The sequence below is a fragment of the Bradysia coprophila genome, chromosome II (genome assembly GCF_014529535.1).
Source record: "Bradysia coprophila strain Holo2 chromosome II, BU_Bcop_v1, whole genome shotgun sequence".
NCBI lineage: Eukaryota > Metazoa > Arthropoda > Insecta > Diptera > Sciaridae > Bradysia > Bradysia coprophila.
The window spans coordinates 4,849,074-4,873,207 of NC_050735.1; the positions used below are offsets into that span (position 1 = coordinate 4,849,074).

General features: G+C 36.7%; 3 protein-coding genes across 3 annotated transcripts; 2 read left to right on the forward strand and 1 right to left on the reverse strand.

Moving 5' to 3' along the window:
* The first annotated feature begins 7,549 nt into the window (after window positions 1-7,549).
* Window positions 7,550-9,548, forward strand: LOC119068217. Its single transcript, XM_037171714.1, has 2 exons — window positions 7,550-7,639; window positions 7,703-9,548. Exons 1-2 carry the CDS (start codon window positions 7,598-7,600, stop codon window positions 9,440-9,442), a joined length of 1,782 nt encoding a protein of 593 aa, XP_037027609.1. The 5' UTR covers window positions 7,550-7,597; the 3' UTR covers window positions 9,443-9,548.
* A 2,166-nt stretch (window positions 9,549-11,714) lies between these two features.
* On the forward strand, window positions 11,715-13,810 carry LOC119068194. The gene is made up of 2 exons (XM_037171698.1): window positions 11,715-11,867; window positions 11,930-13,810. Exons 1-2 carry the CDS (start codon window positions 11,826-11,828, stop codon window positions 13,721-13,723), a joined length of 1,836 nt encoding a protein of 611 aa, XP_037027593.1. The 5' UTR covers window positions 11,715-11,825; the 3' UTR covers window positions 13,724-13,810.
* A 2,514-nt stretch (window positions 13,811-16,324) lies between these two features.
* LOC119068352 (ero1-like protein) lies at window positions 16,325-24,134 on the reverse strand. Its single transcript, XM_037171920.1, has 7 exons — window positions 23,597-24,134; window positions 20,036-20,299; window positions 19,123-19,604; window positions 18,871-19,059; window positions 18,588-18,741; window positions 18,382-18,518; window positions 16,325-16,843 (listed from the first exon to the last, which is right to left on the reverse strand). The coding sequence occupies exons 1-7, from the start codon at window positions 23,711-23,713 to the stop codon at window positions 16,792-16,794; spliced, it is 1,395 nt and encodes a 464-aa protein (XP_037027815.1). The 5' UTR covers window positions 23,714-24,134; the 3' UTR covers window positions 16,325-16,791.

A 24,134-nucleotide genomic window follows, 5' to 3' on the forward strand; every position in this document is an offset into this window, starting at 1 on the left:
AAATTCATGGTGAAATGTCATTGCCTGTGACTGTATCAAATTTTCAAAATTTAAGCAAATTTCACCAAAAAACATTTAAAAAATAGGCCTTGGTCGAAGATGGAGATTAGTGTGTAACCTTGTGGGTCCTACAAGGTGAAAAAAATGTGTTCTACGACATCTATCTTTGAGCGCTAGAAGAGTCCTAAAGAGTGGTGGGTAGGCCTAGTGTACAATTCAGCTGTCATAATTTGTAGAAAATCAAAATTATTGTCAAAATGAAGTTATTGATCCCAGAAAGAAGAATGCAATCGAAACAAAAAAAAATGTTGGGAGGTTTGTCGTGCCTGACAAGTTAAAAGTTCGAAAATTGGACTTGGAAAGGACGTTACACCTTGCGACAAAGACTTTGTTTTTTAGTTGGATTCTTCGTTTGGGTCTATTACCCCCATTTTAACACCAATTTCTATGATGTGTGACTATATCCACTATAGCTACTCTCTCTTACCACGGCTCTTCTACCAAACAATTTTACACCAAACTCCATCCGCGACCCAAAAGGAGACAATGAAGCCCGTCAGCTGTGGGTCCATACAGTAAAGTGTTATTTATCATCCAAAAAAATATCCAATTTTTATGCCAAAATTCATTTTCAATTTTTGATTTAAACACATCCAAACAATCAAACGAAAAATAACAAAATCCTCATCATAGACCGTACCAAATTATTTTGAAAATTACAGAACAACAAAATACGTAAAAAAAACTTTTCCTTTTGTTTTATTTTGTGTGGAACCGTTTTTTTTATTTAACATGCCGTGGATTGTGGATGGGGCTTTGGATAACGCTGCAGAACAATATCCAGAACCTATACCATAGTATTGTCACTTTCGGATTCAGTGCGGTCAATTTGTTCAAAAGAGTGCGGTAACTTGATTGCCTCAATCATCTTAGGATTTCTAAGCAAACAGCACCTTTGAACGTAATCAAAGTTAATCTAAGTTACTGTAGTGTCAAACAACTCACGAAAACACAGTAAATGAACAGCAGAGAATGAAGTGCAAAAAATGATTCTTAAATGGTAAGATCGGCTTCCATTCGAAACTGTTGATGTTTATATTAAATCCTGTGTGGAGGCTTTAGCTTCCTGGAGTTAGAAATACCAAGCACTTGATTATAAAGAAACTTACCACATCCAGTCATTTTGCATAATCTTTCTTTGTCTTCGACCATGATGGTAATGCTTGTTATATGTCCACAATCAATTGCAAAGTTTTATGCCATTGTTCACAAAATCTGCAGTTGAAATCTTTCAAAGTCTTTAAAGTGAGAAACGCTAAGCATTGTATGGTGTATGAGTGGTCCTCATAACCACTAACTCGTAACAATCAACCCAAAACGTTACAACAATGAATCTGAATGAAAAATCTCCGGATTGAAATGCTCATGATTGCTGACGATTTGACCTTTTAATCTTTTTGTCAAACAACGACCATACATGCCAATGTTACTGCTACAATTATCGAGTCTGTTGAACCTATTGACATAAGTGTTTTCACCGGATAAATCTTTTACTTCATTGGGTTCAACATTCACCATGTTCATCATGTACCAGGTTATGGTCTACAATAGTCCGCTAAACTTGGCAACAAAGTAAACTTGCCAATGCAAATCGCTTCTGGTTCGTTTGTGCAAACAATCGAATTTTATAAAAAGTACAGTCAATAATTTTTACCCGAATTACAATAGTTAGTTATGCAAGACGTATTCACTGAATGCTGTTCATATTCAGTCATTATTCGCATCTATTGCTTTTGAGTTGGTTTCTGTTCAAAGCCGGCTACTGTTCGTTAGATATGTTTGATGTCAATGCAATGAATTACAATGATCGCACGATTGGTTATACCAGTAAAAATTCAACAATATTCTCGTGTAAGTCGTTTTGCACTTTACATGTAATAAATTTCTGAGAAATCTTGAAATCTTAAGGCAAATTACAATCTTGGATAAACGGTTGAATCCAACAAGCTGTAGGAATACGTGCAGATAATGAAAATTAAATCTCGTCCAGAAAATTAGTTAGGAAAACAACAAAAAATTGAGTGGATGAACTCAAAAGAAAATCTGATTCGAATCAAAAATCTAAATGTGGAGAGAAAACCGAATCTCAGGCATTTAACATGATTGCGATAAACGAATAGAAGAGCCAGAAGTGAATCTAAAAAGCATAAAAATGTCGTCAGCACTGATTCAGTAACACGAAATAGTGTAGGTCCCTACGAAGACGACATAGTATTTTTTAATCATCCTACAGGCCATCGTTAAATTGCCAATTATACAATCCTTGATGAAGATCATGCCATTATTTTGAGCGAAAAAATGTGAGCATTTTTCATGGTCGGAAAGGAATATTAAGTATAGGATCGATGATAGGTGTTTCCTATATTTTTTCTTGAAAAAGAAAAGAAACAAAGGCTCATCGATCCGGACAAGCATTGAAACAGTTCAAAAGTAAAGGCACGCCAGAAGTTTGTGTTGTCGGAATGTCAGCATTTTAAAAGACCTACAAGTCAAGTATAGGCACCACTTAGTATAGGCAGCTGCTCCGCCGGGAATTATTACCGAAATATGGTAAATGTTCGCTGAGGATTAGTCATCTCACGACAGAGTAAAGTTAACCAGGCAGGAGGGCGTTTGACTAGGGACCTGAATATTCTAGTCAGTGCTCATTTGAGATCATTTTCATATAGTGTATTAGGTCCCTAACTTGACGTTTCGAAAATGAACCGCTTCTGCCTGGTTTATTTTAATCTGTCTATTATCGACAAGTGAATTAAAACTTTAAACACATTTTGTCTAAGCTTGCTTCAGCTATTTTACCATCGTTCATTCAGAATGAGAGTTCTACCATAGAGAATGGCTGTAAGAGCCAAGATCAATTTTCTGCAGAATTAGAATTTTTCCAGTCGACCGGAATTGGGTATAGTGTCAAATACTATCGAATATGTAACACCTTAAACTTCTGAACCAAGCGTAGAATCACTGACAAGGTTGAAAATTTGTGGAACGCCCATTCATCATTGTTTCAATTCTGTAGCTTTCAAGCCAAAAGAACACACTCCTGGTAGTTACACATTTTGTTTGACGATGTTTTACTAAATCTTTTGTTTGTTTCCGTTCCTGTTCCCTCATCTAAATGTGTCCGGTTGAATGTTTTTGTAAAACTTCATTTTCGAACTTGTTGTATGTTCGGTTGTACTATGCGAAACTAATTTATATTTAGATAAAAGACACGAACAACTCATCACAAAACAAACAAAATATGGTAAAATTCAAAACGAAAGTCGAAATATATTTACCTATAACTTGCATTAGTCTATTTTTGGCCATATATATATATATTTCCTTGTTGAACATATTTGAAACTTTACCAATCTTAAATAAGGATAGAGAAACTTATGTTGTAATATATTAAAGAGAACAAAATTGAATAAAAGAAAATCTATAAATGTAGCTTGAACGATTCGTTTTAATTTCACTGAAATACTTTACTTTTAAGTGGTGGAAAGAATGATGTGGAGTAGGGTCTCCACCACAGTCTTCAATATACGGTAACAGTATGATCAACTATTTCAATAGTCTGTTTTTATAACTTGCTGGACGACAATTACATAAAATCTGATAAAACGTCAGGCTAAGCACAACTGGCCAGTGTCAGCCTTAGGTGCAGGGTTCGTCCGAAACCAGGAAAACTTATCTTTGGCCAAAAACTATGTATATACGGATACCGAAGAATAGCGCCGAGATTGCACTTAAGAGGCATCGATGTTTTGCTGAAAAACATACATTTGGGCGTTTTTTTAAATCCTTTTTAGTTTACTTTTGATGATATCTTTACACCAGAATTCATTTAAAAAAATGTACGACCGCAATTAACGACCACGAATGTGTTAGCTTTCAAAAGAAAATAAATTTGGTTGTAGCAGTTTGACCGCCTCTGAGAAAACTGAGCAGTTTATAAAAATTTCGTTTCTCAGAGCCGGTCAAACGACTACGATCAAAACTAATTTTTATTTGAAGCTAATAACACATTCGTGGTCGTTATTGCGGTCGTACATTTTTCTAAAATAATTCTGATGAAAAGATATCATCCAAAATGAAATATGAAACGCTCAAATGTAGGCTAAAGCTTTAGCTAAGTACCGATGCCTCTTAATAAAAAAAGAACACGAAAAGAGTTAAAGAGTTGATTCAGCGAGAATATAAGAAGTGTATGGAAATTGCGATCCTTTCGCCTTTTGCTGACTTGGATGATTTGAAACAAAACATCCTCAAACCCATTCAAATTAAAAAGTTCCTAGGACAACGTCTTCGATAGCTTATTCTTTTACAGTTGCGGCAGTTTCATCATAACATCCATGGTATGTCCGTTGGAATCAGATTTATCAGTGTAGCAGCATTTCAACAAGACATTTTTCATGTCATTGTCTTCAGATAAGTCTTTAATCTTTTTTCCTCATACAAAAAGTACAAAGCACAGGTAAGGGGCCGTTCATAAATTACGTAACGCAAAAATCAACATTTTTCAGACCCCCCCCCCCGGGTCTGTAACGCTAAAAGGGTCAAGTTTGACCCAATTTTGTTAGAACCGTAACGCTTGCCTCATACCCCCCCCTCCCCCCTCTAGCGTTACGTAATTTATGAACGGCCCCTAATATGAATGTCCACAGAAGCAAAAAGTTGAAAGAGGAAACTTATCTGCAGCAGGACCGGAAATTAGGGCGTAAAAATGGTGCATTAAAAAAGTTGAGAGACATCAACCGATTTTCTCGCCGTCGTAAAAGTAAATATCATTGACGCAATGTCTGGGTGAGCTATCCGAAAATATTTAGCATAAAATTTGAATATGTAAAAGGTTCTTCATAACGTGTCTCACTCACAATACAACAGTTGTTGGTTTTTTAATTGAATTTTAACTCAAAAAATGGAAATGTTGTGCAAAAAGGTACCGAACGAAACTTTTATTATTATTATTATTAGATTCAATTTAGTCGAGGGCCCTATGTGAAAATTGAAAGTTTTGCGGAAAAAAATCAAGTCTAAAGATCAATTTTTATCTACGTTCCGAAACAACAAGTTATAACACCTACGAAGGCATGAAGGTGACAATTTAAGAGGCACCGGTACTTAGCTAAAATTGTAGCCTATACATTTGTGTGCGTCATATTTCATTTTTGATGATATCTTTCCATCAGAATCCATTTTGAAAAATGTACGACCGCAGTTCCGACCACGAATGTGTTAGCTTTCAACAGAAAATACATTTGATTGTAGTCGTTTGACCAGCTCTGAGAAAAGTGAGCAGTTTAGCGAAATTTTCATAAACTGCTCACGTTTTTAAGAGCTGGTCAAACTGCTACAATCAAATGTATTTTCTGTTGAAAGCTACCACATTCGTGGTCGGAATTGTGGTCGTACATTTTTTAAAAAGGATTCTGATGGAAAGATACCATCAAAAGTAAACAAAAATCCAGTATTTAAAAATCGCCCTAAAGTATGCTTTTCAGCAAAGCACTGAAGCCTCTTAAGAGGCATGTATGCTGAAATTATAGCATACATTTGAGCGTTCTTCATAGTATTTTTGATGATAAAAATCGGTGTAAAAAAAATCCTAATCAAAAATGTGCGACCGCAATAGTGACCACACAAGTATTGGTTTTCAATAAAAATGGACTTGTTTGTAGTAATTTAAGAGCAGTGTACCCTTTGTAAAATTGAAGCCTACATTTAGGCGGAAAAATAAACGTTTTTGATGATTTTGTTTTCCACGCAAATTGTTTTTTTTGAATGATATAAACAAATATTTAAAAAAAAATCTTTGAACCAAAATCTTTTTCTTTTTCTGAAAAAGTACGACCATTAAAACACGCACAAATGTGTTACTTTTATGGGAAGAATTAGGCTTGTTTGCGATAGCTTATCCCACTTGGAGAAACCTTTGCAGATTGTGTAAATTTATGTAATCTGCACATGTTTCTCCAAGTTAGTTAAGTTATGATTCAAAAACCAATTTTTCCTTCAAAAATAACACATTTTTAAGTGCTTTAATGGTTTTACTTTTTCAAAGATCAGAAAAGCCATCAAGAAACGAATATTTTTCCGCCTAAATGTAGACTACAAATTTGCAAATAGTTTATTGCTTTTAAAAGGATGTTTGTAAGAAGCTCAAAAGACGGCAGTGTCATTGTTGATTTTTGCGGAAGTGACGCGAACAATTTCCACAATCTGTTGAAAGCTAACACAACCCTTCTGGAAATAAAGATTGCACTTTTTTGAAAAAGGATCTATCTAAAGCGGGTAGATTTAACAACAAAATACCAAGGTACGGAGAGGGAACGTTCTTTGGTACACAGAAAATTCCTTCTAGGTTTGTGGAGCCGCCACTAGAAATTAACAGCCATTGCCTCCATGATCAACAGAGAGGTGTCTTAAGAGGCACCGGCACTTAGCTAAACTTGTAGCCTACATTTGCGCGTCTCATATTTCATTTTTGATGATATCTTTCCATCAGAATCCTTTTTCAAAAATGTACGACCGCAATTCCGACCAATGAAAGTATAAACCAGGTATGTTCTATTCATACAAACCGGAAGGCATGACGATTTCATATAAGCATCACCTCTCATGAGAGGTGAGTTTCTTTATATGAAATTGCTATGTCCTCCGCTCCGTACAAAGTTTGACATTCGACCATACCTTGTGCTGACGTTCATTGATTCCGACCACGAATCTGTTAGCTTTAAATAAAAATTAGTTTTGGTAGTAGTAGTTTGATCAGCTCTGAGAAAAGTGAGCAGTTTAATGAAATTATCATAAACTGCTCATTGTTCTCAGAGGTGGTCAAATTGCTACAACCAAAACTAATTTTTATTTAAAGCTAACAGATTCGTGGTCGGAATCAATGAACGTCAGCACAAGGTATGGTCGAATGTCAAACTCATACCGTTGCTAGTCTTACAAAATACCTTGAAACTTTAAAACACGATTGTTCGCCGAACAATGTTCGGAAACAATAAAAGAACTTATCTCTCTCATCTGGTTGGAGCCATACTGTCGCGAAAAACTTGAGAAGCCTCAAGCAAAGCAGCAAACGCTGAAGTAGAATATCTACGTATTTCAAGTAGAGTAGTGTTACTAAAAAGTTGTTGTCTTCGTGCTAGCCAAACTTATACTGAAAAAGAGTCAACAGCACCATGGTTATTCCTCTGCATTTTTTTTAGAATTTCGTTCATCTGTAATACCGCACGATCAAGAATATTTTTGCATCAATTTACCGCCATGCCCTAGATCCAAAACCTTTATTTCCCATCTGGAAATTTTTCTCATTACCGCATGCACATCATAGAGACCCCTCCTACATGACCGATAATATTTTACCATTAGCTGAAAATTTTTCCTACATTTCGACGAATTTTAATTTTTGCTGTTTGATCAACTGTTCTTGCAATGATATCGACAAAATAATAATTAATTAGAATCGAAGATCGCATTAGCTGTTGGGTATAAAAAGGGGAAGAAGTATCGATGATGTTATCAGTTGATTTCATATTAACCAGACATGAAATTCCTAGTAATTTTCGTAGCTGTACTCGCTGTCGGTGTAAGTGGCTTGCTCACACTTTTATTTGTAAACCTCAAACTAATTTCTTAATTTTGTATGTAGACTGTCAGCGCTAACCCACTCCTCGGTAACGTATTGGGTAGCCTTCTCAACCCTGTCACTAATGTGGTCGGCGATCTTGGAAACACCGTTGGAACTGTAGTGAAGAGCGTTACTGGCCTTTTAAACAGCGTTTCATGCGCCCTTAACAAACTTCTTCAATCATTAGACTGTGTTGTTGGACAATTAGTTGACAACCTAGAAGGAACAGTAAACGATATTCTCAATCAAGTAACCGACGTTCTTGGCGATCTTTTCTCCGGTGTCCAAGATATTCTTGAAGGTCTTATCGGAACGCTTGGAGCCGATCCTTGCAGTGCCGTTGGACAAGCTGTCGGATCAGTGGAATTCCTTTTGGCTGAACTCCTTCAAACCGTAAATTTCATTATTGCATCAAATACAGCAGATCTTTTGGGCCAAATTGACATCATCCTCGGTAATATTGCAGCTGCAGTACAAAGTCTTCTTCAAACAGTTGTTGATGTCGTCAATGATCTTGCTGCCCAAGCAGACAAACTTATTCGAGAAGCACTCTGTGCTCTTCAAATTGTCCTTCAAACCGTTGTCCAAGCTGTCAATAACGTTTTGGTCCAAGTTAATGTAGTTCTCAGCAATGTCGGCCTTGATCTATCCAACGTCATCACAGGTGTACAAATTGCACTAAATAACGTCCTCGTGTCACTTAATGCCCTCGTTGCTTCCATTGCTAGAAACGTAAATATTTTGCTTCAAACTGTCAGCAAGGCTCTTCAAAAAATCATCGACCAACTTGATGGTGCTGTTGACAAAATTCTAGCACAAGTCCAAAATATTGTTGGAAATCTCGCCGGAAATCTCATCGGTGCTGTAAACAATCTTGCTGGAAACCTGGTCCCTCTAGATCTGTCTGGTGTCGATGCCTTATTACAAGGAATCCTTGGAGATCTCTTCGGTCAACTGAATAACATCTTCGATGCCATCAAGAATGCTCTTGACATCATTGGACAAACTGCAAATGGAATTGTTGCATCTGTTGATGAAGCCCTTAACACTGTGCTTGACGCTGTTAAAGCCCTTATCGCAGCCATTGTTAGCACCACCGAGAATGCTCTTAGTAACGCCGCTGCCCCAGGTGGTCTTATTGATTTACTCAACTGCGCAGTTACTCAACTTGTTGCTGCCGTTGAAGATTTGATCAATAAAGTCTTAGGTGCTGTTGGATTCATCGTATCACCAGAATTAGCTCTAGTGTTGAAAAACGCTCTCGCCGCTGTCCTTGCCCTTGTTGACAACGTTGTCGGTGCCCTCCAATCCCTATTGAACCAACTTTTATCCGCTGACGTAGGTCTCGATCTAAACGCACTTTTGTGTGGAGTACTCGGAGATCTTCAGGATACTCTAACTAATGTTACCGGAGCCGTAAACACAGTACTCGACAACTTAGCCGTAGCAGTTAATGGCCTTCTCGGAAGTGTTGTTGCAGCCGCAAGTGGACTTTTGAATGGTCTAGTTGACTCACTACCAGGAGTACTTGGTTCGCTAACCGGAACTCTTTCTAGCGTGTCTGGACAGATCGGTTGCCTCGCTGGATCTCTCAACGGTTTAACCGGTAACATTTCTGCACTCGTTGCTGGACTTGGAGATGTTGCAGATGCAGTTTTAGGAGCCCTTGATCTTCTTCTTGAAAATGTTAACCAAATCGTGGAGAAGCTTGCCGCTGCACTTTTAGGTTTGACCGGAAGTGGTTCATGCTCATGCCCATAATATATTCGAAAAGAGAAATGTAACATGTCCATTCGATGAAGATATTCAAAAGTAGTTATGATTCAATGTAATTTGTAAAAAATAAATTTAATTCTGCAAATTTAAATGATTCTCTTTTTTTTAACGACATATCTGCACGAGTCTGAAAGAATGCTAATTTTAATTATATTTATGAACTTCGGTCTCGATAAATTGACTAAAAATGATGTAGAGTTTTGCTCGATTTCCCGGGCGTGATTGAAAACGGTTTAGACTCATAATCGGGAGGTTGCTGGCTCGATCCCACGGCGATACACAGCATAATACAAAGGTTGCTTTGCTGGTTCGATCCCACGGCGATACACAGGGGTTGGTTTTTTTCAGTTTAAATTCGTGGCACTAACGAGAGTAGGCCTGGTGTCAACGCACTTCAAGCATGAGTGGTACCACAGCACTGATACTAGCATGAACAGTAGGGACTAAAGTAAGGAACAAGTGTGTAGGCAATTGGCGACAGTGCCCCTCAAAGTGGCGACACTGCCAGCGACATTTGCCACCACATAAATTTCTAACTGAGGAGCATATTTAAAGCATTTGAGTTCCCCTTATGGCTCCAATCATCATGCAATTAATGCTTCGATTGAACTCAAGAAATTTAACCAACAAAATTTGCGTCACAAATGGCAATTGTCGAGGAAACTACACCATTTTCAAGAAAATTTTAGGATAAAGTAAATTTAAAGACACCACCGAATCATTGGTTAGATTTGTTGAGTTCAGACGCAGAATGCGACACCATTAGCGGTCATGAGTTCGAAAGTTTGAATGGAATTTACCTAATATTACTAATAATTGAAAACACATGACAAATAGAAAACTAAATTATAGCCAATACTCTATCTAGCAATCAAACTACTCTTTTAAGGTGATGAGTGATAAGGTGATAAGTGTCAAGTAGAGTTTGGAATTTACATGTAAATTACAGTGCAGTCAGTCAATGTACAATAGTATTTGTAGAATACAAAGAAATAAGTTGTGAATTTGACAAAGAGAGCTGAGAGTTTGTTTACTAGAGAGAGTATTGTTATAGCACTTTTGTCCTCTTGAACAACTAATGGTTATTGATGCAATCGTTTATCGACGGACGAGTGGCATACAATGGTTTTCTCAATAAAGGCACGAAAACTTTTACATAATTATGGTTTCCTTTCAACAAAAACTAATCAGTGAGAGAGCCGTGAGAGAGCGAGCTATTAAGTAAACAAATCAAAAATTGGAAAAAATCAATTTTGTCTCTCACACGGAGTACTTTTTAGGTAAGTGGAAATCAAGCCTTACATTAATCAACATGCGTTCGTAACTCTAAAAATTGGTAACTTGACAGTTGTCTGTTTTAAATCCCATAAGTACTATCAAGTTAAGAATTCTTAAAGTTACGAATGAATGAGAATTGAGACTCTGAGTTGAAAAAAAATGAGTTAAGATACTTCAGCGAAGTTAAGCGAATTTTGGAATTTTACTTGTGATTTCGTCCGTTTGAATGTAAGAGTTTTGTCCGTTTTGGGACGTTTAATTTTATTCACTTTGGCAAACAAACGAAATTGCATTCCCGCAAGTATCGCCAAAGTCAAAATTGAAAAGCAAGAAAAATCAACAAAGTGTGAAATTTCGACAAGAGCCAAGATGACAGTGCCGTAAGGCCGAAAGCACAAGAACAAATTTTCGTTGATGGTATGCTGCGTTTTCCATTGTTTAGCCTGTGGTGAAGATCGAATTACAATGGAAAACGCAGCATAATTGACGATCCCATCAATGCCTAACGTCGAATTATTGAATAAAAAAAAAACAACGACAAAACGTGAAGTTTTGCCAAAATGTAAGGGATCACCAAGAAAAATCATTAAAGTGTGCGACAAAAATCTTGACGATTGGACATTGGCAATACTTCGCTGCTATCTTCTATCGAAATTGCCTTCAATCGATCATCCAAAACAGATTACGTTTGAATAACTATTTATGCTTTCGATGGAAATGGTTCAAGGGAAACGTGTGTAACATTTTTTATTGTCAAGGCAGAAGTAATTACCATTCACCTCGTCATTGGCACATGCCACTAAAATACGTCTGACGAAAAAAAAATACCCAGAATCGCAATGGAAAAACACTTTTGTTTTCGCACAAAAAATAACCTTAACGATCAATTGAAATGCGAAATTTCAAATAAATTAATTTTTGGTCGAATAATAAGTAATTACGAAAACAATGTGTTTGTACAGTTGATCCTTTGCAAGTCTAATCTTCCGCTTTAATTTTCCACACAAAAAATACCTCCATCGCCTATATAAGATGATCGAGCTGATCGGACACGTTTAGTATAATTTGAGCAATAATTAAGACAAAAAACATGAAATTTATCGCCCTATTTGTGGTAGTTGTTGCCGCTAGTGTAAGTTGTACTATCGAATCCAAATGATCAAATTCTCTAACATTACGAATTCCGTCCGATAGTCTATCAGCGCCGAACCGATCCTTGGAAATCTACTTTCATCTCTAAAAAATCCACTAGGTGGTGTCCTCAAAAGTGTAACTGGAACAGTAAATGGCGTAGTGGACATTGTTGAAGACACAGTTGATGTAGTAGCTGATGTCGTGAAGAGTTTAACGTGTGTGCTTGATGGTCTTTTACACAGTGTTACGAACATTACTCAATCGTTAACTAGCATAATTGGATCAGTGGCGCCACTTCTTAACCAATTGACTGGAGTTCTTTGCGGAGTTTTCACCACCCTCAACGACACTGTTAACAATTTGGATGGAATAATTAAAGGTATCACCGGTGTTGTTGGCAGTGCCCTTAAGGATGTAGAATGTGCAGTTACTGAACTAGTACAGACCGTGAACATTGTTGTTGAAACGGCTACCCATTTGACTGGAAGTCTCGACAGCCTTTTATGCTCTATCGATCACGCCGTATTAGACCTAGCTGCAACCGTAGAAGGATTACTTAATTCTGTTATCGAAGTTATCTCCGAGATAACTGGTCCAATTACTGATGCCGTGCGTAAAGTGTTGTGCTCACTTCAGTTGGTTCTTCAAAATGTCCTTGCAATCGTTGACGATGTTTTGTCAAACGTTTCAGCTCTGCTTGTAAAACTTGATCTGCCATTAAGTAATATTCTTTCAAGCATTACTACTCAGTTATCGCAGACTCTAGCTGACGTTGGTAAAATCGTAGACAATCTAATCAAGAACGTCAAATGTGTTGTCTCTGAATTGGTTTCTGCATTAAATAAAATTGTTGGTAGCTTGTCCAACACCCTTCAAAGTCTCGTTGGAACAGTTGGACGCATTGTTGGAAGTCTGACACCTGTTCTTATTGATTTGACCAGCAGCCTAAAACCTCTGCCACTTGATAACATTGCTGGAATCACATCAGATGTTTTCGAGGAGATTATTGGTGCCCTAAATGCAGTTTTCGAACCAATTAAAGGTGCAGTTTCAGCCATTTCCGGTTTAGTCACTGAAGTTCTTGGTCTTGTTGATGTAGCTGTTTGCAACGTTCAGACTGGTATCAGCATCCTTATACAAACTATTGGATCAATTACATTGGCAAATGCTCAACAAGCTGGATGTGAAAATGGTATCGATAAACATCTGACAGCCGCTATTGTCCAGTTGGTTGCAACGGTGCAAACATTGGTAGATTCCATCGTTTATCTAGCACAAAACACTCTATTGAGCGCTGAAGTAGCCAATGTTTTGGAAACCATCGTAGCTTCTGTTCTCGCTGCTGTCCAAACCGTCATCGCTCAGGTCGAAATTTTACTGGTAGCGTTAATCAATGCTGTAGGTGATGCAGTATCAAACGTAACTGATATTTTGACTGTTGCTTTACGTTCAATTACATCCGCTCTAAACGATGTTGGTGGAACTCTTGGTCAGATTCTTAGTCAACTTAGTGCTGCTGTCGATGGTCTAGTTAACTCTGTTGATGCTTTGGCTAGCACTTTAACTGGTCTTAACGGATCACTGACAGGTGTCTCCGGTGCTCTATGCGGTACACTGTCCGGAGTCACAAGTGCTCTGGGCGGTCTCACTCAAAGCCTAAGCGGTGCTGTGAACGAAGTTGCCGAAACAGTCGAATACGTTGGTGGCAGTCTTCAGGAACTTCTTGATGGCCTTAAGTCAGCCGCGGTTGTGGCTTTAAATCAAGTTGCTTGCAGTATTTCCGACATCTTACAGACATTAGATGCTGTATTAACATCACTTGATGTAGTTAACAGTTGTGGATGTGGACAATAAAATGTCGGGGCTAAGTATTATTTAGATCACACGTAGAAATAGATTGAGATCGGATTGTTATATTGTTAATAAATGTATGAATGGACTGGGACCACTATTCTTTCCGTAAACTGTTGTCGTTGATGATGCAGCACTGAAATCCGACGAAAATATTATGTTATCAGGTATGTAGCCAGGACCTTGACCAAACAAAGAATCACGAAGTCCTCAGGAAAGCTACTGATTCAGAGAATCACGGGAATCAGCCACTTGCGACGGAAATTTGTTTGTGGAAATTTTCTCAGGTAAAACATTTGAGCTCAGACGCAGAATGGGATATCAGACATTTTGTAAATAAGATGACTTGCGTCACTTTCGCCCTTTCAGGGATTTTTGATCGATATCAGTTCTTTTGGAAGTTCTAGGACTGTCTGTTGATTAATAAAAAAAATTCACACAGGACGGATCTGGGGACTTTTTTACTTCGAAATCACTAAATTTTACAAACTTTTTCCAAAAATGTGAACCCGAAAAAGCTCAAAAATCCATAATGGAACATGGAACCGAAAAAATCCAGAAATTTCTGTTATACAGGCGACGCCATTGAAATTTAGACATGAATTTGCTTCAACAATACATAGAAAAACAACAAAGAACACGAACAAGTATAAGCACTTTTCAGACACCAATTTTCGAGAAAACGTCTTCTGATATTTTTTACAAATATCTTCAATTTTCTATAATTTCTAGAAAATTCTAAAATGTTCTACAGTGCCGAACATCTAAATAGTCCATAGGGGAACAAATCTGATATTTCCTTTACAAAAGTAAAGAAATTACAGATATAAATAGTACATTAGTGTCGTGCTGGGACATTTTCCGGTGGCAATACACAATTTCGCTGCGAAATTTTTGTTGAGGCGTGTGGGATGTATTGCTCACATTCGGCGCGAAAAACAAGCCTGCCACATGCCTTAACAAAAAAATGTCTCAGCAAGACTGTAACGTACAATTAAATGATCTATTCAGATTTACATGGGGCATCTCGTAGCATCTGAAGAAAAAGATTTATTTTTATCTGAAAATATGAATTTTATTTACAAAAATTTGCGTGTAACATTTTGGCTCTGATTAAATACCCTAGAAAAAAAAATTAAGTTTACAAAAAATCATTAAGTGAAGTCACATTAAGTATAAACTAAAAACAAAAAAATAAATAAAACAATTGAATAATAATAATAAAAAACACAGCGAAATGAGTTCTGTTTCACTCAAGCAAAATAATTTAACAATTCAACAAGGACCCGTAAAAACAGCTAATGCTGAACCATCTCAATTCACATCAATATAATTTATTGGTCGAATATGTCAGTTTTTCTTCTAAATTTTAAAATTGAGTATTTGATCTTCCAACGGTTAGCAACAGATTGTTCGATATTTTAAAAAAAAAGACTTCGTTCCAAGAAAAGGAATATTTTTGTTAAATTATTTGTTGTTTACTATCTATGGACAAGGGATTCTTTTACTGCACACACTTGATTACGCAGTTCTCCTTAATTACAGTCTTTGACATTTCAAATGTCTCACTGTCAAATTTTTCTGAGAATTTCATTGTGTCATTGCGAATTCACAATGGCATTCTTTGAAAAAAATGACAGTGAGACATTTGAAATGTTAAAGCCTGTAGTAAATTAAATGGAAAAAATGTTTACGATTCGACTATCCCTTGGTCTTTCCAAAAAATCGGGTTCGTTCGGTTCTGCGATTTGCATTTCAGTTTTTGTTTGTATTTGTACTGAAGTCAGCAAGAAACTTTCGTTCACAATTCCGCAGGTTATGGGCCTGACATTATGACATTCTCAATACCAATTAAGTCAGAATTTGATTTTTTTAAACTTCAGATTTCTACGAAAAAATTGGGAGAATTCGAGCAAGTCCCACACTCTTATCATTTCCGATCACCCACATAAGGATGCTTCAAGGAAAACAAATGATTTCAAGTATACTGGTTCATCTAGTTCGTTTTCCATCTTCGCCATTCTAATCAGTTATCAAGCCGAAACGATCGATGTGATCTCACATGTCCCAGAGAATAAAGACAACAAAAGGACTCGAATGGCTAATGTTGAATTGAATAAATCTGACTCAGGCAATCCTTTCATTCCCAGGAATCCTTTGCATTTAAAGGCGATTAGACAATTTCAAACGAGGAAGAACGCAAGTAGACTAATTTCAGGGGATTGCACGCGTAAATTAGGAAATGCAAATCGAGTACTGATATAGAGTCCAAAACATTATCTGAATCATAATATCGAACAAATTTTTCCAACTTAAAGAATCATGTTGAATGTTATTAAATGATGAACAACATTTAACTTATAGAGAATAAGATATGGATTCACCGAAACACTTTCGTGTCTCAGACATTGAAACATTTAACAATAACACCTCGAGTGCGTATAGTCTATTTTGATAACTATTCACAACCGAAGAGGTATTTACGGAACTACCTTTTCTTAGCGGAACTTTTCGTGTGGGGTTTTCGGAGTGTTTTTTGTTTTAGATAGGAAAAATAAAGTTCCGCTAAGAATGGTAGGCGAATAATCATCTCGTAACAAAAAATATTTTTTTTTTACTTTAACATTCTTCGGTAGTTTTAATATAAATTCGTCTAAAATTTCTTACAAACTATTTTCTCTGTGATGTTTAAAGTGGATTTCATTTTGTTTGAACTAACCAAGCTGCCCGCAAAACATCTACACGTTATGCCTTGGTATAAAGTCATTTCCATTTTTACACACTTCTAATGTAAAAAAAATTGTTTAACTAATCACACACACGTTATAGGAGTAAGCAATGGTTTGGGTTTTCGTTTAACGAAAAACTGAATTTTCTACTTTTGCGTCCTTTTTTATCTTTTTCAATCTTTGATTGGATCGAACTTTTCGATTTCGTAATTTGTGTTGTTTTGTCCGTTGATTTCAATTTCATTTTTTTTTGTCACTTTTCTGAACTTAGTTGATTTGGTTGACCAAAATAATTGACTTTCTTGTTTGGCTGTTTAGTCAACTAGAAATATTGAGTGCTACCTACCTCATTATTTTGCGGAACTCTTCCAATTCGTTTATGCTGTTGGACAGTCTGGAAATAGAAAGCAATTAATTTAACAGAGTTTCCGAATCAACAGATGGAACAACAAAAAATGCCTTCCACTTTCTACTCTAGTACGACTTTGGAAATATTCGATGTTTTGTCTTGAGTAATAGAGTCAGAGCTAAATTCTGAATTTAATCAAATTTTGTTGCATTGGTCGACAATTTGCCGCAAAAGTAAAGTGAACTTTGTGATTCTAGATAGTTTTAAATCCCACAGTTCCACTTCTCCGAATAAAGACGAGTTCTAGTTAACATAATGAAGCACAAGTGTATCATTCATACCTAATTTCTTTCATAAATCTTCCTATTTGTTTTTGTCGCACTGTTGAATTTTGACAAAAATTGTTTTGACTAGAAATACATAATTAATTCATATGATGTCTGGCAGCTGGGGATTGACCGTGAGCAATCGGTGTGAAAAATTCCTTTTTTTAACATTTTATTAATTAATTTGTTGAACATACGGGTTGGAATGGACAAATTCCTAAATGAAGCATTTAGACGAGGGATTCTTTTGAAAAACAGCCTACAGAAATCGGACGCATTTTCTATTGGAATTTTTTATATATACCTAGAAAGGACTTCAACCCTAGAAGCCAAAACCACTTTCAAAAAAATTCTTCGAAGCTTGTGTGGCTGGTGAAAGGTGAGCAAAAACCGAAAAATTGCAATTTTCTTACAAAAATGTCTCCAGTTACACGAGCCGTACAGGGTCGTGTGGGGTGTCATTAGAAAGGTAATCACATGTACTATTGAGCCAAATAGGGACTTGAAAATTGAAAATAATCCCTGGTTCAATAAGACTACGGAAAACCTTGATCCAGTTTCTTTACAAAAACAGACATAACGACAGCGACAAATACGGAAACCTTGTGATCATTTGTGAATGTAGTAAAATCAGCAATAATATAGTCGACGAAACATTTCCATATCTTCTATTAAGAGTGACTGAACTAAATGCATTTTCCATTAGAAATATGTCGCAATCCAACTGTGTCAACAATCAACATCCTTCTACCTGCCAATCATCGTCCGTTGCAACCCTAAGAGACTTTCAATTAAAAAAAAAATCCCGTTGCTCGTCTCAGTTGCTGAGACTCAGCAGTAACAAATCATCATCCGAGCACCGTTTTCTTTATACTTCTTCTATTCTGCTTCACTACCAGCACTTGTTGCTCAAACGCGTACACTGCATTGTTATCACTGTTGTTCGAATGAATGTAATGAAAACGAAAATGGAAGTCAAGTAGCGATGTAATTAAAACCGAAATCAAATTTTACATTCACCAAACAACGGCCTAATCTGATCGACAAGCCAAATCGAAAATATTTTTCGGTGTTAACACCATAACACTTCTTATCATTGACGTCATAGAACTATGTTACTCGACAATCGAATTGGAATTGAATTGTGGGCGGTTTCAGCTCAAATATGAATAAATGTTCGAGTCACCTACACAAAACGCCTACAACTCGGCATGTTTTGCGTAAATCTACGAATTTGGCATTTGTCCTCTCACTCACCTGCCGAAAGCGTTGAACAAGGACACTATTTCACCTCTTCGAAGCTTTAATTTGTCGTTGTCTTCGTCTGTTTGCTTGATTTTGGTGTCAAACTTTCCAGAGAAGAGAATTTTCAGCGCTGTACCTAGGCCTTGTACCTGGAAATGGAGAAGAAATTGCAATTTCAGAGAAGAAGTCTTGGTCACAGTGCAACCGATGACAATTACCTGTAACTTTCCCCACAGCCGACATTTATCACATCCAACGCAGTCCATAATTTTGGAAATGTTACGGAATTTCTCACGGAAAGTCGATTTCAATTTCAGGGACTCGAATCCACCAGTGAACATCAGAGTCTCATTGAAATGGGTGGGAAATGATCTAAGATGAAAAATTAATCGGTTAGTATGAGTTTCCTTTCGATAAGATCCTCCAACCGCTGATCAGGCAAGACATTTAGGTCGGGGCTTACTCATTCTCAGCTATCGAGTGACAGTGAATGCAACTTACTCGATAATGTTGAGCAGATCGTTAACGGCAGCTCGAACTTCGCGATCTTCTTCTTCGGAGCCAGTAAAAAAAGGCTCTTGCCTTAGATAGGACGCAGCCTTAGCCAGGGCCCTCAGTTCGATGATGTAAATGAAATAAAGATTTTTCAGCCAATGTGGTCCCTGATTGTCGGTGGCTTCTGGACTAAATCTGAATAGAAATCGAATTCAGTTTAGCAGACAAAATCACCAAATTCCCTTCATAGAACCGTACCTTCCGTTGAATTCTTTCAAATTTCGGCCCCAAGTTCCAGTCGGAGTGACAAAATCCGTCGGTTCGGATTGTAAAAAATTGGCAGACAAATGAATGTTAATGCTGGTGTGCATGCCGGAAATTAATCGATAGAATGCACGTTGTTCCATACACAGACCGTTGTACGGATTCTTGCCCATCGGCGTCAATATCGATTGGCCTTGCTTATTGTCGCCGAAGCAATTTTCCAAATAAATGCTGCGCCAAATTCGATGCGCCGAATCGCCACGGTAACCGGTATAACGTTCTGGATTCAGCAACAGATCCACATACTCGGCACCGTCTTCGTGGTCGTCGAGAATGCAGTAATTTTCGCCCAATTCGTCATAGTCGGCCCATTTCTCGAAATCTAATTGGGCTTGTTGACTGATGCTGGTGTTCAGATAGCTCAATTCCGCATTCAAGTCCTCATTACAATCGGAGGTTTGACTTTCGTCAGAATACTGGAAAATAAAATTTTGCGAAATTTGTCTCATGTTCTGGCTGCTCATATTCAGTTTCAATATTTTTATTGACACAAGTGGCTTGCTTGTAGCATGAACGTAATTCATGCGTTTTTTTTTGTGTGTGCTGTGGATGTTTGTACTTGGCGGTATAAACAAACATTTGTCGTTTTCACATTCACGTTTCTTACTCAGAATTGACATTGACGTTGAAGCGACAGAAATAAAACTTTTGTGACGTGTGTGAAAGACAGCATCAAGAATCGAATGGGAAGCTATTACGCTTGCATTGAAAATGCAGATGAGTCAATGAAATCGTTTTATGGAAATTGATGAATATTTTAGCTCTCATCACCTTGCTGGTGACTGAGGTGGTGAGCTCAGGAATTTGCTTGCTAGACGTCTAATCGTTACCAAAATGGAGCACTCACCTTATAGAACGATTTTTCCATTTTATATTGACCCTTTAATCCTTCCGGTATGTCTTTGTCCTCGCACGGATGCACCGAACAAAAACGCATTGCACATTTGCTGTCATCATCGTTCCAAAACGGACAGTCTTTCTTCAAATTGACTTTGTAGAATCGAAAATAGTCCTTAACCAGCAAGCTTTTCAGACGCGGTGTGATCCGATTATTATTAAAATAATCCACCGTGTCAACGTTACAGCTGCAGTCGTTTATGGAGCCTTTCAGCTGCAATACAGAAAGGAATTTATTTTTCACATTATTTTATCCACGCAATAATAACAGCAGGTCTATGTGTTAATAGGTGAAACGAATTTTGCGATTTATTTTTGGGTTCTTTTGTTAAGTGGAACACATTCTAATCTGGTTAGTTACAGCAACGCTATTTTTCTATCGAATTTTTAGTGAAATGCATGTGCTAAAGGCGTTTCCATTCGATTGATTTCGAATGAGATCTTGACAATTTCGTATAGTAAACGAAAATTCAGAAGCCTTTTTGTCGATCAAAAGATCGATAGGGTCGAAGTAATTTCTGATCCTAATGCTTGATTTCCTCTTACGCCATTTACGCTCCGTTTGGAGGGTGAACGGCGTACACCCAGAAAAAGAAACTTCAGACAATACTCCGCATATGTGTAAAATTCATCGAAACGGTATGGTATACATCATTGACATATATGATACATGGACAATGTTTTCTATACGTGGGACACGTTGACAACGTAGTTACGTATTTCGATTGTCAGATTTGAACATTCATGTGCTACGTATTGTAGTGATGTACGTGGAATGTGAGTAACTTACGGGTGGGACGGAAATTAAACGCACATCACGTATGTTTAACGTATACAGTGGATGTTGGTCTTAAACACTGAATTTGGATCACATTTATTTATATTTCTTAACACGAAGAAGATCAACTACAAAATTGTTTTTTTTAGTAAATTAGAGAAATCTCGACAAAATAATTTCATTTTTTGTGAAGTAGTTTTATTTCGTAATCATATCAGAAAGTTGTTTAAGTTGGAATTATCTGAAATTAATTATAAGCATTTTGATAATCCGTAACTATCTTGCCATCAAGTCGACTTAAATTCAATTATGTTAAAAAACGAAATATAATTATTTATGTGCGAAACTTTATAACGTTCTATGAGCAACTTATACGCCACACACGTATATGGCTTTTAAAGTACGCTTCAACAATAAGAAATGTCAACTGCAACATGAGAAAGATCGTTGGCTCATGATCCAAAGGTCCCCGGTTCAATTCCCAAAGAAGTCAATTTTTAATTTGAGATATTTGTTACCAATAGCTGCTAAAGTACATAATAACTACTATAAGCTGCTAATATGGTGTCTACCGTAGATGAACTCAATAAAATTCATATTTTTAAATCTTTGTGGAAGATAAATACTTCTCGCACGTATTATATTCGAGCCGGCTGTATAACTACCTTACCACACTTTTTAACAGGGGGCACGAAATATACGCATAACACGTAGGAAATTTCGCTCAGTGTAAGAGGAAATCGAGCATAAGTCGAGGTATAACACATTTCTTAGACTGAATGGCGTAATTGTATGGGATTGAATGCACTAGCTGAAGATTGTCACGGTGAGAGCAATTTTTTTTTTGTGAAATCGATTTACTTATTTTGAAATTTCTGGAATTAGGTTGAATAGATCATGTTCATCACCTTCTAAACGTAAGACGCGATACGTAAGTGACGGTACTTTCAAACGTTAACTCACTTAAGTTGCGTTAAATGCTTTGTTGATCCATTCATTTGTATGACTTTCTTAACGTGCATGGCATTTCTTAACATAGATAGCCTTTTAAACGCTCTAGAGTACGTACGTAATGTCCGGTGAAGTTCACTGTGAAAATTTTTACAGGTCTACCCCGTCTACACATATAATTCATATGGATATACCTGTCAACCTGTCAAAATTCACAGGTTAAACTTAACGAAGAATTACTGTACGAGCACCTGGAAAATGATCTATACTGACTTATAGAAATGATCTGTACGGAGTTTAACATCAATCAATTGAGGTTAAAGAGAACTTAAAGAAAACTTAAGTGGGGTAACATTGACGAGCGTTTGATGAACCTGATGTATATTGGGTTTCTGTTCGAAAGTACAAAAAGTTGATGTTTTAAGGAAAGAATATCACAACAAAAGTACATCCGGTGTTATAAACAAAAACAGAATATTATTCAACCAAACTTCAAAAATTTCGAGTTTGATGACTCTCTCACCAAACAGTCACCAAATCTCAATTTTACACCTCGATGGCAACATCACTTACAGGCTAATCTCCGATATCGCAGAAACCGATTTTGATAAACTTTATTTTCCTGAACGGTGAGCCCGACATAAATTACTGTGAAATTAGCATTTTTCGTCGTATTCTCTAGAGGCTTTTTAGCTTTTCGACAATATCTTCCCAACCATGTGGCCGATTGACTTCATGTCGAATCAAAACATCGACTGATCATTCGACATTTATCGTTTATCGATAAAACATTCGGTGTATCGATTATTTGGAATTTTATCATCGATTCCTGACAGATAACCCAATGTGTAAATCGATCTGACTAAAAGTTTTTACGTAAATTTACGTAATACAACCAAAATTGCTTATACACAGTAAAGATTACAGTAAACGTGGATGAATTTGAGATGAATGTGAAAAGATAAGACAAAATGCGCAGATTTCAAGAGTACGTAGTAGGTTATCTCCGATTTTCACTTAAAGGACACGTAACCTGTGGCATGAAAAATAATTAGTTATACGACTAGGTAGAAAATTCGTTTTTCACTTGTGTGGCATATGCATCTGAACGCTGCTTTTAGCTGAGACATGAAATCGAATTTTACACCTGTTCAAGAAAGACATTTTTCTCTCTAAGTGACTGAGATACAAATCAACGGTTTTCGCAAAAACACATATTTTCTGATTTCTTATTGGAATTGGGTGTCTACGTCTAGACACATCGTAATTGATAGATACGTGTTGTGCAATAAAACGAATGAACAAATAAAATCACGATAAACTGGAACTATACCTCCAATGTTGGTATCATCATTTACCCGAAACAAAGAAATGTAAATAATGAGTAGGTGAATGTACCACCGACACTACACGTATACCAGAAACTAACGTTACAATTTCTAAGTTGATATATTTATAAAGAAATTTGTAAATAAAACTTTGATGGTGAAATAGTAGAAACAATTTTTTGGCAAAAGACACTGAAGGACACGTATAATGTGCACTTGTTGTTATCTATGATGACCTTAAAAAAAATTGTTTTGAGATCGTCTGATGTTTACACAGATACACAATATTGAACACCTCAATCAAAAGTCAATTAAAAAGACCCAACTGAACGACTGAAACGCAACCTGTACAAATAAAAACAATAATCTGAATTCATTCCGTTCAATCAAAATCGGGTTACGGCGACAAACAAAATATGTTACGACACAAATTGGATTAAGTAAATATTTATACCTCGCAAAAACAGTTCTTCCCATTTTCGTTCTGTTTCTCGGTATGGAAGTAGGCATTAGCATTATGTACAGCGAACAAACAACACCAGCCAAACAGTAGAAGAAACGTTTGTGACATCACTTGCTTATTAACCTATTGTCCCTATTGTCTAATAACAAAACTATCAACAAACTTTATCACTTCCTCAACACTGCCCAAATAAAAAAACCGTCGGCTGATTGAAACTAATAACACATCGTCCACGTTACGAACTTATATTTACAACCACAAAATTTTAACAACACTTTTTTGTTATCAACTTGCATATAAAATGTAGAGAGCGGCTGTAACCGAAAAACACGAATTTATCTTTGAATTAAACACCGATTCGTATGTGTAGTACAATGTAGTACAAATGACACGTACGAGAATGATAAGCTCGCATAATTAAAAATTCTTTCCATTTAAATGAAATTTTACTGTGCTAATATATAACTGGACCACGTATGTTAAAAGTGCGAAAAAATAATCTTAATATTTTTCTTTGACATTGACAGCT